The 13,763-nt window shown below is 37.9% G+C and overlaps 1 protein-coding gene across 14 annotated transcripts in view; it reads right to left on the bottom strand.

Moving 5' to 3' along the window:
• Positions 1-13,763, bottom strand: part of BEGAIN (brain enriched guanylate kinase associated) — a 158,666-nt gene that overhangs the window by 46,795 nt on the left and 98,108 nt on the right. For 13 of the 14 annotated variants that reach the window (XM_071426452.1, XM_071426458.1, XM_071426457.1 and 10 more), the window contains 3 exons: positions 12,767-12,928; positions 11,128-11,184; positions 6,482-6,548 (listed from right to left, as the gene is read on the bottom strand). In XM_071426452.1, the coding sequence (XP_071282553.1) occupies positions 6,482-6,548; positions 11,128-11,184; positions 12,767-12,928 (286 nt within the window). The remainder of the gene's footprint in view (positions 1-6,481; positions 6,549-11,127; positions 11,185-12,766; positions 12,929-13,763) is intronic. The other variant, XM_071426454.1, reaches the window with a different exon arrangement.

Raw genomic sequence — 13,763 nt, 5'->3', positions numbered from 1 at the left:
TCCAGCCAGCTAGGCAGCTCCACAGCCTTGCTTTCTACTGGCACTATAGATGAAGTTGACAAAATGTGCTTTTAGTATTTCCTTGTACCTATCATCTGCCACATTTCACATCAGTGGTGTGCCTTGCCTGGATAGAGTCTTTCCTGATAATAAAATTCTAAATAAATTATAGCTGGAGGGAATAGAGATGATGTTGACTGATACTAATTCCCAGAAGTCAATGTAATAGTATCTTCTGAGACTATGTTAGTGACAGGAGGCTGAAAGAAGAAATGTTTGTTTCTGGAGGAAAAAAAGAAAAAGAAAGAAGTACAGGATTAAATATTACACCTCTAGTGAGCAAAGCACATTATGCTGGAGGTACATGCCACTTGTGATAATAAAGAAAAGTTCTTATGATGTTGATGATCCTTCATATCTTTAGTACTGTTCTGTGAGCACAAAGTATGCAACCAGAAAAAGAAAATGTACTAATTCATCTTTCTCCATTCCTCTCTTGATTTTCACCTCACAAAAGTCATTGTCTTATCTTGATGAATTCTGCAATCTCTCACTTACAGACTAAAGGAAATAGTTTTGGACTCTGTAGATAAAATGCTATTTCAAAAAAAGACTTTTTTTGTATTTAGAAAGGAAATATATTATGAAACAGATGATCTATGGTGACCTAGACTAAATGGTATTTACTCACTGACTACCAGTACTCTTCTTTTTTTTCTTTTCTTTTCTTTTCTTTTCTTTTCTTTTCTTTTCTTTTCTTTTCTTTTCTTTTCTTTTCTTTTCTTTTCTTTTCTTTTCTTTTCTTTTCTTTTCTTTTCTTTTCTTTTCTTTCTCTGATAAACCCTGTCTTTACCATTTTCAATTTATCTGCAATAGGAGATAAGCAGTTGCTATTGTAAATTGGAACTAAGAAAATCTAGGAAGTTCTTTGATAATTTTTTTAGGCAGTTGATTTGGTTAGAGAAAACCTAAAAGTTATTTATAAATTTGCTTCTTGATGACCTTGGTCAAGACATGTCACTCTTCTATGCCCTGTTTTGCACATTCGTATGTGACACCAGCTTTTGTGAAGGACTGAGATTTGAAATGCCTGCTACAGAACAACTTTCCAGGCTTATTCTTGTCCTTGCTTTCCCTGCCATTGTGGTAAATGGGCAGATAATCACAAAGGACTGAGGCACTTACAAGAAATAGACAGGTCAGAAACACCCACATCCCATAGATATTTCTGGTTTTTTATCTTCTTTTGAAATAACAGATTTTTCTGTTCCCAGCTAGTCAGTGTGGTATCCCAAGGGGTTAAGACACAAACCATGGAGATCAGGATGAAGAAAATGACTGAAAACCTCAGGTATTAGAAATGCATGTCGTTGGCCAAGAGATAAGACATATGTTAAGAAGGAGCTTTGCCATCATGCAACAGAGACAATGTTGGAAGTGAGAAGTGCCCATTGTCACTTTACAGCTTCCTCAGGTTCCTCATAGCTGTGGAAGATGTCCTACTGAGAGGGAGAGACAGAGCAGAACAGTCATATGCCTTTTGGAAAAGTGGAAAGTAGTTTCCAGAACAGTCTGTCAAGATGTGATATTCATGTAGAGCAATTTGGGAGTGGCTGGGCTGCCTTAGGTGTCTCTGGGAAGAGGACTGGGCAACCATCACCAACCACATAACAATGGAGCAACAATGGGAGTGAATCTCTGTTCAGAGAGAGTGAAAGGACTGAGGATGTCTAAAAGGCTGTGTGCTCATGCTCATGTTCCCAAATTACCCAGGAGAGTTAATTTATTTGACTGTAAAACTCATGAACCTACTCAGTCAGAGCTTGTGTAGTTCCTACAGGTGTTAATGTGTGTAGGTCCTATTGCCTATTTGGCAATATTTTTAACTTGGAATATGAGTGTGAAAAGAGTTGGTGAGAAATGGACATCTTTAGCACAAAGTGCCTGTAAGCATAAAACCATGTAGCCTCAAGTCCTCCTAGAAATGCATTTCTTCAACTGCTATTTTTATAAATGATTTGTTCCTGTGCCATTTACGGTCATTTCCTTCCAGAGAAATATTATTTTGCAGTTTAGTCCACAAAGCACAAACCTTCTCTGGCTTCTGCCTTAACTAACCAACCAGTATAAATTTCTCTTGAAATTCACAGCTGTCTTCATTGAATGTGAGTAAATGAGCCTGCCAGGTTGAGCTGACTCTAAACTTTCTTGTCTTTGGGATGCAAATCCTTTTAAGTATATTTAGGCCATCTCTATTTGATTTTCATGGGACATGGGGGAGGGAGAGAAACGTCTTCTTCCATAAAGGAAAGAAAATGAAAAAGATGGGCTTGAAATCACTCTGTTCAAAGTCACTATCAAAGTCATCATGTTCCATTCAAGAACCCAAGGATGCTGGGCTTCTGTCTTCCTTATGTTTCTGTAAGAAAAAGGATTTCTCTCCATTGTTTTCATCTTTCACTTATGATTTAAACCATATTGGGGTTGTGACTGGTAGGTATTGAGAGAGACTTGTGTGCATTCTAGTGACTGGTTCAAATTCCAAAGCCAAACAGCTGGTACTTAGATTTTAATGCCTGACTGAAATTTTTAGTTTTTAATGCCTGACTGAAATTTTTCATCAAATTCCTCACCACTTTCCATATTCTTTACCTTCCTGGCCTGGCTAACCAGCAATCTGCTTCTTTTAAAAAACACTTCCCTGACTCAAGGTCTCAGAGCAACATTTAAAACTGCCCAGCTCATATTTAATTCATATTTGGATTTCCCCAACTGGAGGTGCTTAAGTAAATATTATGGCCAGCAAACTGTGAAACCCCAGATATTCAAGAGCTTGATAAATAACTCTTAATAACATAGAACATAAAGTATTTGCTGTACCTCTTAGTCCTCCTCCAACTCATAGGCATAGGCAGAAATGGGATAAAAACCAGTGCAGTGCTCAAAAGGTGCAGAATTTCAGACATGATCATCCTTAACACAAATCCCTCTTTACTGCTTGTTTATGTAATAATTTCTTCCAACTTTATGGCAGTCTCACTCCCAGCCTGCCTTAATGTAAATGAAAAATCAGACTTTGGTGTGTAATATTCTGAAAGTTGTACGGTAAAATTTAGCTGTAAATTTTGTACATTTTTTATTGCAAAAATGTAAGAGTTTTTCATCTTGACAGATCATAAAATGTATAATGCACTGTGTGCAGAGGGCTGGTGCTGGCTTTGCAGAGGTGGGAACCAGAGCTGATACCATCCAGCAGTCTGTCTATCAAACTTTGTAAAAAAGGCATATTTTAGGTTGTTTCTGGATAATAAGGTCTCCTGAGCTCTTTGCAGCTGGATTCCTGTGATCATGTTTTCAAGAACATTCAAAATGCAGATGGGGGAGGAGAAATGGGTGCAATTTTCATTAGCAGTAGGGTTTATTAAGCAGCTATTATTAGGCACCAGTTCTTCCCAAAAGAGGATACTGTTAAAAATCTGGCTTATGGCATTAAAGGTAAAACTACAGAACTAACTGCAACCAAAAGCCTTAAAAGTTCAAAAGCTTTTTAAAATACATTGCTTAACTCTAGAGAGGATCATATGGAGAATAGAGCTGGATTGAGATCATATAAAGGATTTCTTGTGGTTGGGATGACTTACATAATCTACTTGTAATTGCTGTTTGTGAGCAGCAGGACCATGGCAGAGCAGGCTCCAAAAGCCCAAACAAGTGTAAAGGAAAGTGAAGATTACTGATGACAACTGGAACTAAATATCATAAAAAATTATTTGATTGAACAGTGCTGTGATGTGAGGACCCAGTGCAAAATGTGAGGACTCTGCTCAGTCTTTTCCCATATATTAATGGAGAAAAGAGTTATTAAGATTAATTATTTAGACAGATAGCCTGTATATTTCACTCCTTAACCAGTTCTTACAAGACTAAAGAAATCTTCTCCAGTTGAAGACACTTACTGTGGTAAGAACAGGGGTTTTAGGAGGCATTACAGCAGAATTTCAACTCTGTGCCACATTTCTCTACTGTTCCAAGTGTTTAGCCTTGCCCAGTTTAATACAGCAAGCTCTCCCCTGATTTCAGGATTGCATTTTTTAGCACTTAGCCAAGTCAGACACCATGGTTCATCTTTTATATTTATACTTCAAGTTCTGATGTGACAGAAGTTTCAATAGGATACCATTTGCTGTGATCAGAAGTGTGCTTTCAAATATTTTTAAATATTTTATACATTAGCACCCAAAAGGAAGAGCCTAGAAGAAAAGCAACTGCTGCATCAGCTTCTTTCCTGTGACTGCTGATAAATTAATGATTATTGTTTTAAGTCTCTTATACCAATAGCAGGCATGAAAGGCTTTAACATTCAGGATACCAAAAATGTTAGAAAAGGGAGGTCACAGTGGAGTCCTGGATGAGTTGAAATGAGCAGGGAACAGTCACAGGGAGAGGGGGAATTGTGAGTCCCCTGTAAGGGCAGGGAGTAACTCACCTCCTGGGAGCATCCCATGCTATCTGCAGGCAAGGGGAGCAAGGAATCCCTGCCTGGGGGTCTTTCTTTTCCTGCTTGTTGAATTTGGGCCCACCAAATAGTAAAAACATGTGTGGGTGTGTGTAGGTGTGTATTCACATGTGTGTATATGGAGGGATGGGATAGGGGAGAGAGGGAGAAAGTAGACACATGGTTTATATATTTGGATTTGTATAAGGGTAGGAAAACCAGAAGTGTTTGATTTTAGAATGACAAACAAAACAAAACAAGAATTACACACAGCTGTTCCTCCTAAGCAGGAAAGGGAGAGAAAGGTATCCAAGAGCCCAGTCCACCATAAGCTGCTGATCAACCAGACCAGCTGTTATTTAATTTAACTGTCTCTGAAGTATTGAGGGCTCTTGGAGTGCCCTGAAAATCAAAAGGTTTGACTTATCTAAATCAGAGATGGTACTTTCTTCCTCATCTTTTTCCTTTTAATGGAGTTTCTATTTGACATTTGTTTTGGTTTGTTTTGTGTCTTCAGTTTCAATATTTCAGAAAGCAAAGCAGTCTGGAGTTAAGTGGTGTACAGAGCCTGATTGATCTTCTTCAAGCCTCTAAAGCTATCTTCAATGACTGTCATATTAGTGGGATAAAGAAAGGCACAGTGCTCCACAGGACTGGTTTTCAGTTTTTCTGTGCTGTGCTCTGAAATAATTTCTCAAGGATTTAACTGGATGCTGAAACAGCAGTTTAAAAATTCTTTGCTTTGATCTGAAATACCTGATAAAAACACATGGATTTTCTGGAGTCCTTCTTTGGCTGTTTCTATTATTTTTATTTCGTTTACCAGCCTGAGTGACTCTATTTATCTTTTGTGGTGCATAGCTAATAAATGTTGGGCTACAGCTGAAGACAAAATCCTGAAGTGATTTGGGCAAAAAGAAAAAGCAAAAAAGGAGGAGTGGAGAAAAAAAGCAATAACTTGAGACCAAATGTTATTTATGCTTTTACAATGTTTGTTTAAATATATATTTATGAACAAAACTCAGCTACATACAGCCCAGCTAATTTTGTCCTGTTGTTAGCCAGTTGCAAAAGCTCAGTCCCCTATTCATTGTTAGCTGTTGAAATAGAATTCTGAAATAAGAACAATGACATTTTCAAACATTTGTTTATTAGTAAAGGCTGGTGCCTCTCCTCTATGCTATAGTCTGTGCTTACCTGAAATCCACAATTAATTGTTCCCCCCAGTCCAAGCTGCTCATCCATGCAATTGCTGCCTGAGTCTTTGGAAGTTCTAAACCATCATTCTTTCCTCTCTAAACATTCTACTCACATTCTTTGTAGTTTTACCCCTAACAGTGAGCAAAATGCCCCAACATCATCAGCAAAGAGCCAGGGCCCCAATGGCTTTGCCATTTCTTTTTGACATCTTCAAGCTATTTTGAACCAGTGGTGCTGTGTCTTGCAGTCCTTGAGCCCACAAAGGCTGCAGTATTTTCCTCACTTGGTTATTAATTGGCCTGTGACAGTGACATTGACATTGTGGTGGCAGACACATGCAGACTGGAAATTAATATACTGAGCTTGATAGTTATGAAGGAATTTAAAAGTCAGGCCACCCAAACTCTATTAAATCACTTAATAAAAGCTGAGTGGAAGTAGCTAAGAAGCATGAGAAAACCTTGGATTACCTTATTTAAATTTGATACTTAATGAAAACATAAATATTTAGATCCCATGAAGTTATTAACTAAATTAACCAAAATTATTTTAAAGGTACAATTTGCTCAGCTAGATCATCAATCTAGGCAATCTCTATTTAAATTGGTGGAGCTATGTCGTTGTACACAGCTTGAGCTCTTCATCATGATATCTTTTCTAAGCATAACTGCTTTTAGAGCTTGAGGGTGTTTTTGTGACAGCTACATGCATGTTTTTCCAATGACTTAAGAACCACAAAACCACATTTAATATATTAAAAAAAAAAAAGCAGTTATGATAACTTACCATTCTGTAAAGTTTATCCTCCAGATCCTGATTAATTCTTTGTAAGGCTAGGTAATTGTTTTGTATCCTAAAACAAAGATGATATCATGTAACTGAGTGCATTGCTTTTCATGTTGTTTTTTTACCTGTATTTTCACATCAGTACAAAACCTTGGCTTGCACTACTCGAATTCTATTTGCTTATCACTCCTGTTACCAGTCAGTGGTTGCCTTTGAAATGCAATTACCACCTGCTTCCTAAGCAAACTTCCCAACTTGTCATATTTTCTTACTGTATTTAGCAGCACATTCCAGCAGGAAGTGAAGATATGTTGGTCGTTCTGCACTTGTGTGCAGAGAGAAGTTACAGCCTAGGAACTTGCACAAGGTAATTACAGTTTTACATCAGGCTCAAGAATAGTATGTAAGAGAGGAAGCTTGAGCTCTAGGCTGAGGCAGCACAAAAAAAAGATTTATTGTGAAATTGCAGCAGAATCCTAATGACTGTAGCAACATGTGGGCATCAACATGTGACTTCGAACAGAATATTTCTTCTTTCAACAAAAGTTCAAGAAGTTGCCTATTTTTTCCAGGAAGTATATTTAGATAGCTTAGCTGAGAAAAGATGGGTATTTATTTTTATCAGCACTTAGGGATTGAATGAACTCACAAAATTATGAGGCTTCCCTACTTATTCCAGAGCAACACACCAAAGAAAAGTTTCAGCCTGCACATCTTTAGGTTACTTAGATGGTATTGTAATGAACAAGCTGCACAGCCTGTGGGAAAACCACTGGAATTTTGCTAGCAGCTGTAGTTTTATCTCCACAGAACCAAAGGAGGATAGCTCCTTGCTCATTAGTACTCATCAGTACCCACCCATTAGTACACCTCAGCAGGATGTATAACAAATGTAAAGCAAATGTTAGAAGCTCAGCTGTGAAAACTTTGAATAAATCTATATGGCTGTACTGATCAATAGGTCAAAGTATTTTCAGCAGTGAGGAGATTTTAGGAAACGTGCAAGTGTTTCACTGTAAGAGTGAACTCAGATGTAATCCACATTTACACAGCAAAACACACTTCCTCTGAGAAGTCTGGATCTGGGTGTAGTTTCTGCAATTATCAGGATGGGACTGGGATTAAAGAAGTCTCTTTGTTTATCATTTGGTTAGGAGTGGCTGCTGAAACTGGAATGATGTGTTTTCCAAACATGCCATAGCTGCAAATCAAAAGGTCCAGCCCACCCCTTCTTGGCAATGTGATGCTTATCTTGGCTTCTGTTGCCATGGAGATTTCCTTTCCAGTTAAATGATAAGAATTCTCCATTCAGGGCAGACCAGTGGCTTGCAGTGCCCCTCTCAAGGGATGCAGAGCTCTGGCTGGGTCTCCCAGCACTGCAATGACATCTGCTGACAGACCTGTGAGGGGATGTCTGTGCCCAGGACAGCTGTTCTGTGGGTAATAATGATTAATAATGACATCCCCATGGGTGAACCTCCTCAGGGTATCAAGGGTCAGCCCAAAATCAGGGCAGCCATTCCAATATGCTTTGGGGCAAGTCTCAATGTTGCCAGCCTTTAGGGAGCTGCTGAGCAGAGTCTTCTTTCCTGTGAGGAGATCTGTGGTAAATAGTGTTTGCTAAGGTGGTGACCCAAATGGGCTGAAAATCTCTGAGACTTGAACTGTGAGACTTGGTCAATACTCACCAATTCTCATAGTGCTATTGTGTTTGTGTCCAGGTGACTTAAAGGATTGACTGAAGTTTACAATTCCCTGCATTGTCCATGCTCCTCACAGCATTACCACTAAGCCTCTCTATAGACATTGATTTGTGCAGCTCTAGGTTTACTTGGGAGTTTCCCAGCCATTTAGCTGTCAACACAACAGAGACAGATTTCAGGATACTCTGCACCCATCTTTTCATGGTTCAGAAGAAAGCAGAGATGATCTTGATACAAGGAGGCTTAAAATGGCTTTTCCTGCAGCTACTCAGTACAAATATTTTGTTTTGCTGGTAAGGATGCATGCCATGATGCAGGAAGAAAGGATTTAGAGAAGTAAAATAGTGCTTTCTGGCTGAGCCTAGAAGTGTCCCAGCATCTTCTCTGTCATGGTTTATAGCTTTTGTCTAGTAAAGCAAAATAGAACAGGTTAAACTTGCTTTTCACCCAGGCAGTTTGGGGTTCAAGTGGAGGTGGTGTAAAAACTGATTTAAACATTAGCACCTGCAATGCCATAAAAGTTTGCATGGGTTCAAAAGCACTTGCATAACTTCCTGAAAGTAAAGGGGAGAAAAAATTTGGTTCAGGGTTTTTCTAGCCCAGGTGCCCCTGCACCACAGGCTGTTCTGCTGTGGTTACTGATGTGGACAGCTCAAGGGAGACCCTGAAGGTTCCCTTTCCACAACTTTGGGAGCATGAATAAAACCAGCAGTAATTGCTGCTTGGATAGCAGACTTATCATGGTAACAATGGGTTTGTTCCTCAGCTTCTGTTTTCATTTTTTCTCTTGATATGGATGACTGAAATGTTAATTAACATTAATTATTTTTCAATGACAACACTTCCACACCATAGATAGTGGTAGAGGGTTTTGAAGGAGTTTATACAATCTGTTTCTCACTTTGTAGCTTCTTTTGCCTTTACCCATCAAATTTTTGCCTGTTGTATGTGTAGGTGAAAGCAGCCCATAAACTCTAGCTCTCTAACACATTCATTTTGGACTGAAAAAATGACCATCTCCCAGTACAATCAAATCAAATCTAAAAAAAAATCCACAGTAGGTAGGAAGCTGAGCTCCAAAAAGTGTTTCTATTGAGAACAGTATGCAAAAGTAGTCAAAATAAGCACAAACACATACACATGTACACAAGCACATACACATGCACGTATATGTATAAACCCCAAATTGGAAATTCACTGTGCCAAAAGAAGTGTCAGCAAATGTAGGTGGCAAGGAGAGAAATGGACCCAGAAATACATGGAAGAAAGTCTTTAAGGGACAAAAGAGGAACATAGTCAGAAAAATCTTTAGGCAAAACTAAGATAAAGGGAAGGGGAAATAAAAAGTAGGAAAAATTATTGAAATTGGAAAATGGTCTGATGAGCAAATGGTAACTTAACCTTGTTTGCAGAAAAAATACACCCAGACAGGCTGAACATTGTGAAATATGAAATATTTTAACCTTGTAAATCTAGTCTTGAAAATAAAATGAAGGGTAGGCTTTGCTAGGCTACAAAACTGCTATAGGGATAAAGTCATGTGAATTGATAACCTATGATGGTGTGTTGATGTATTTCTGTGTTGTTCATGTCACTAGGAGATACTCATGGGTGACTTCAGGTGCACGCATGTGCATCCATTAAACAAAGGTTTAGATTCTTGACCAAATAAGGGCCTAATGAAAAATATTCTGACCATATGGAACATGTCAGGTGTCTGTGCTCCAACCCACCAGACAACAGCCCTAAGGCTGCAGATCACCACTGAACAGGGAGTCTGCAAAAGCCTCTATTTCTCTGCTTCCACTCAATCTCAAGCCCTCTTAAGGCCAATAAATACATCTAAAGTAAAACTTAGTCTTGGGCTGACTTTCTTTAAAGAAGAGAATTTCTTCTAGAGTGTAGTTAGCTTTGAAAAGTGACTCTTGAAAGAGTAGCTTCTTGTTCAAAAAAATTTTGTCTCTCTGTTATCACAAGTTATACCAACATTCTTATAAAAAGAGGATTCTGTTTTTCCTCAGGATTCCTGTTCAGAACACCCCTTCAGTCTGTGAAATGTCTTGCTTTTGGTGAAATAATTATATGTGTGGGCTAATCTCAGTGCTAAATACACGCTTTTATGAGTTTACTTCTCATGCCTTAAAATAACTCTACTTTCTGGTAAAAGATATAATGGGGACCTCATCAAGTTGTTACTGAGTGCAAGGCCTCAAGGAAGAAGCTCAAAGTGAACTTTAGAGTCCAGACCTGGTTCCAAGTTCGGATTTTGAAATTTTTTAGATTTTAACGTATAAAAGCTGTGCTGACCAAGTGAGATAAGGGACCACTGTGAGGAATATGAAATCCCCTCTCTTTTCAGTCACTTTTCAAAGCTGAACCTATGCTTTACAGCTGTAATTCTCAAATCTAGTTAGCACTGTTCTCCCATTGAGAAAAAAAGAAAGAGGCCATCTCTGAATGTTTGTAGAGAGGTTGAAAACTTGACTATTGAGCCACACTAGTGATCTCCTCTCTTGAGTAAAATTGGGGAAGCCTAGCAACAGCACAGGCAGTTCTGGATAAATTAAGACAAAGACTTTCAGAAAGGTTTACAAAAGGATTGTCATTCAGCCTCTTGGAAAAAAAAATAATTGCACTTTACAGAAAAGGAAATTTAATAACAGAAATGTTCTTCAGTGTACAAGTGGGATCTTGTTTCACAGGGCCTATTCATCTATGGGGGGATGAATTTCTCTCCCTGTGCAGTGAATAAAGGAAGAGACACATAATTGAAACTAATTCTACTTTGTTTTTCTCACATTGATTTTCCTCTGTGACATGTTGCTGACAAGCTTTTGGATGACAGGTTTTTTTCAGACATTATCCTTCTCCAGGCTGACAAATCTAGATGTTCAACTTGCAGGATGCCTTGCTATTCTCAATAGAAACATTTTTAAAGCTCACCTCGTAAAATATTTTTGGCTTCCATTATGATATGTCTTCAGGGGAGTAATCACCTGCCTGAAACATAATTTTTAATATAAGTTTTCTTCATAATATGGTACAATGTTCCATTAGAATACTGGAAAGTCAGTTCTGCTACTGCGGTGCTCTGGTATGAGTGCTAGACTTGGCTGTGAGCCCCTGGCCTGAGTTTCAAAGGGTGTTTAACTCATTGATGCCCATTGCAGTTGGTAAGAGGCTTTCTACTGACCAGGAAGTGGGATGGACAGCCCCTCTGCTGCTCTATGGCAGCTGCCCAAATTGATGCTGAAAGAGAAAAGAGCACCACTGTTCCCTGTCCTGGTGTATATTGAAGCAAAACTACAAGAATGAAGTTACTTTCAGTGGCTCTGCTCAAAGTCAAAAAATAGGAAAAATATTGTTGACAAGAAAACTACATGGAGAACCTCCAGACTGCTCTTGATAGATGTGTGGAGATTTCAAAATCACCATGACACCTGCATATTTTTGTCTCATTTTGAGAAGAATCCCCAGTTAGAGAAGCATTTAAGTTATAAGACCACACTAGGCTGTTTCCTAATTTGAGATCTTACGGACTCATTCTGTTTAAAATTTGCATAAAATGGTTTGGTTGACTCAGTTTATTGGTGGTTTGTGTCATTGTTTTGGTTTGGCTTTTGCCTTCCACAAGGAATTAAAAATATTTCTTTGGGTATTGCCCTGGAATGATTTCTTCTGAATTTCATTTTGAGTCATCCAATGAATTAATCAAATTGTTCCATTAAGATATCAGTTTAAGAAAGACTCACAAGACATGCAAATACATTTCTGTGTAAGCGGATAATTCTAGTTTCAGAAGTTTTGAGAACAAATGCAAAAGTGGATATTAAGAATCATGATAAATTTCAGGCTAAATCTACAGACCATTTTAATCAGTGCCAGTAATGTCAGGAGCACAAGCTTAACATAGTTTATCACTAACATTAACTAGGTTCCCGATTTGCAGCAGCACTGTATCGCAGCTACAAAAGTTTTAAATAATAGCTTTTCAGCATCATTCCATTCTGCTTGAGATTAAAAAGGAAATTATTTGCTGTACTATAATGCAAAATGCCTGAATGCTGTTTCAATTGAACAAAGTCTCAGCTTTGAGTGATAGAGAGCCAAATTCTATTCTCTTGTATCAGCACAATGAAGTCTAAATGAAGAAAATTTGCAAAGTCATGAAATAAAAGATTTAAAAGATTTATCTATATTTAGAGAGTATAAATAATAAATATATATATATATATATATGTAGTGGGTTTATAACTTTTGTACGTGTAATGCCATATGGCACTACCCCACCTGTATGTTTATACATAAATAATGTCATATTTGAGCATATATAGGTGCATTTCTATTTGCATATTTGCTTTTAGTACAAAGACATCTTACATATCCCATGTAAATACCTTTTTGTGGCATGCAATATATGTTCAGGTTAATGAAATCTATATATTAAATACAAAACACAATGTGTAATTAATAAATAAGTCATGCATGTTTCCGACTGTTTTCTTTTACTTACATACATCTTTAATACAGTCACTCTTAAAATTCCAGTAACTTTGTTTATTTCAAAAAGTTCATTACTAACCTTCTCAGTTTTTCAGTTACTTTTTCAAGTTCCTCCTGAGCACGTCTCAATTCTATTTCAAGATACTGACGTGTAGAGTCAAACTCTGTTTCAAGCATTTCCAGCTTATGGGTAGTGTACGATAGGCGCTTTCGTAATTCCCCCTTCTGTTCTTGCAAAGTACTAGAAAAACAAAGACCACAGCTGTAGAATTTAGCTGCTCTCAAAAAGCTTTTCATGATCCACTCTTTGACCAGTTCCTTAGAGTATAGCTTGGCCTCCAGCCAGAAAAGTGTGCTTCATTTGTTTACTGCACTTTGAAAATCTTCTGATTCAGACAGCTGACTATCTTCCATCTGTCCTTTCTGGTGCATTTATCCCTACTATCTCATTAGCCAGAATGGAATACGTTGTGAAAGAATCTTCATTAAAATACAAAACACAGTTCAGAGTTTGGTTTCGCACAGGACCTTCCATTTAGAATTATCTTACCATACTATGACTGAAGCAGCAAGTCTCTATAGAGCAGCAACAATAAATTATGCAAAAATATTTCCTTGCTTAAAATCCAAATTAAAATTCAGTGGAGGAAGAAATTTTTGTCTTTTTTGTTCCTTTTTTGAGACCTTATTGTTCAGCATTTCATCTGGAGAATGGTAATTAATAATATAACAGTTTTAAGGTTGTAGATCTTTACCATTTTCCCCCACTTATTTGGGAGCCAAGGCTTTCCAGACTCAGGTGTAATCCCTAATTTTTCACAGTTTTTTCAGCACTTATGCCCTGATTGTAAACTATCTTCAGCTACAGTCTTACACAAAACAAAGCAGGAGACTCAGGAGAACCACTTGGCATATGCCTTCTTATCTGCACAATGGAGTTTTTGTATCTTTGTCTATTTTGTTTGCAAGCTCTTCAGTCTTGTAGCATGTTTGCAGTTGAATGGCAGGATGGGATTCCTGCCAGAGTTGGGATCTCTGGAGATGACTGGAACTTGGTTCATACACTGCAACCTCAT

This window comes from Agelaius tricolor, unplaced genomic scaffold (genome assembly GCF_023055355.1).
Source record: "Agelaius tricolor isolate 1412-34295 unplaced genomic scaffold, bAgeTri1.0.p SCAF_5, whole genome shotgun sequence".
Taxonomy (NCBI): domain Eukaryota; kingdom Metazoa; phylum Chordata; class Aves; order Passeriformes; family Icteridae; genus Agelaius; species Agelaius tricolor.
The sequence above is the reverse complement of the archived record's forward strand: the minus strand, read 5'-3'. Positions and strand labels throughout refer to the sequence as shown.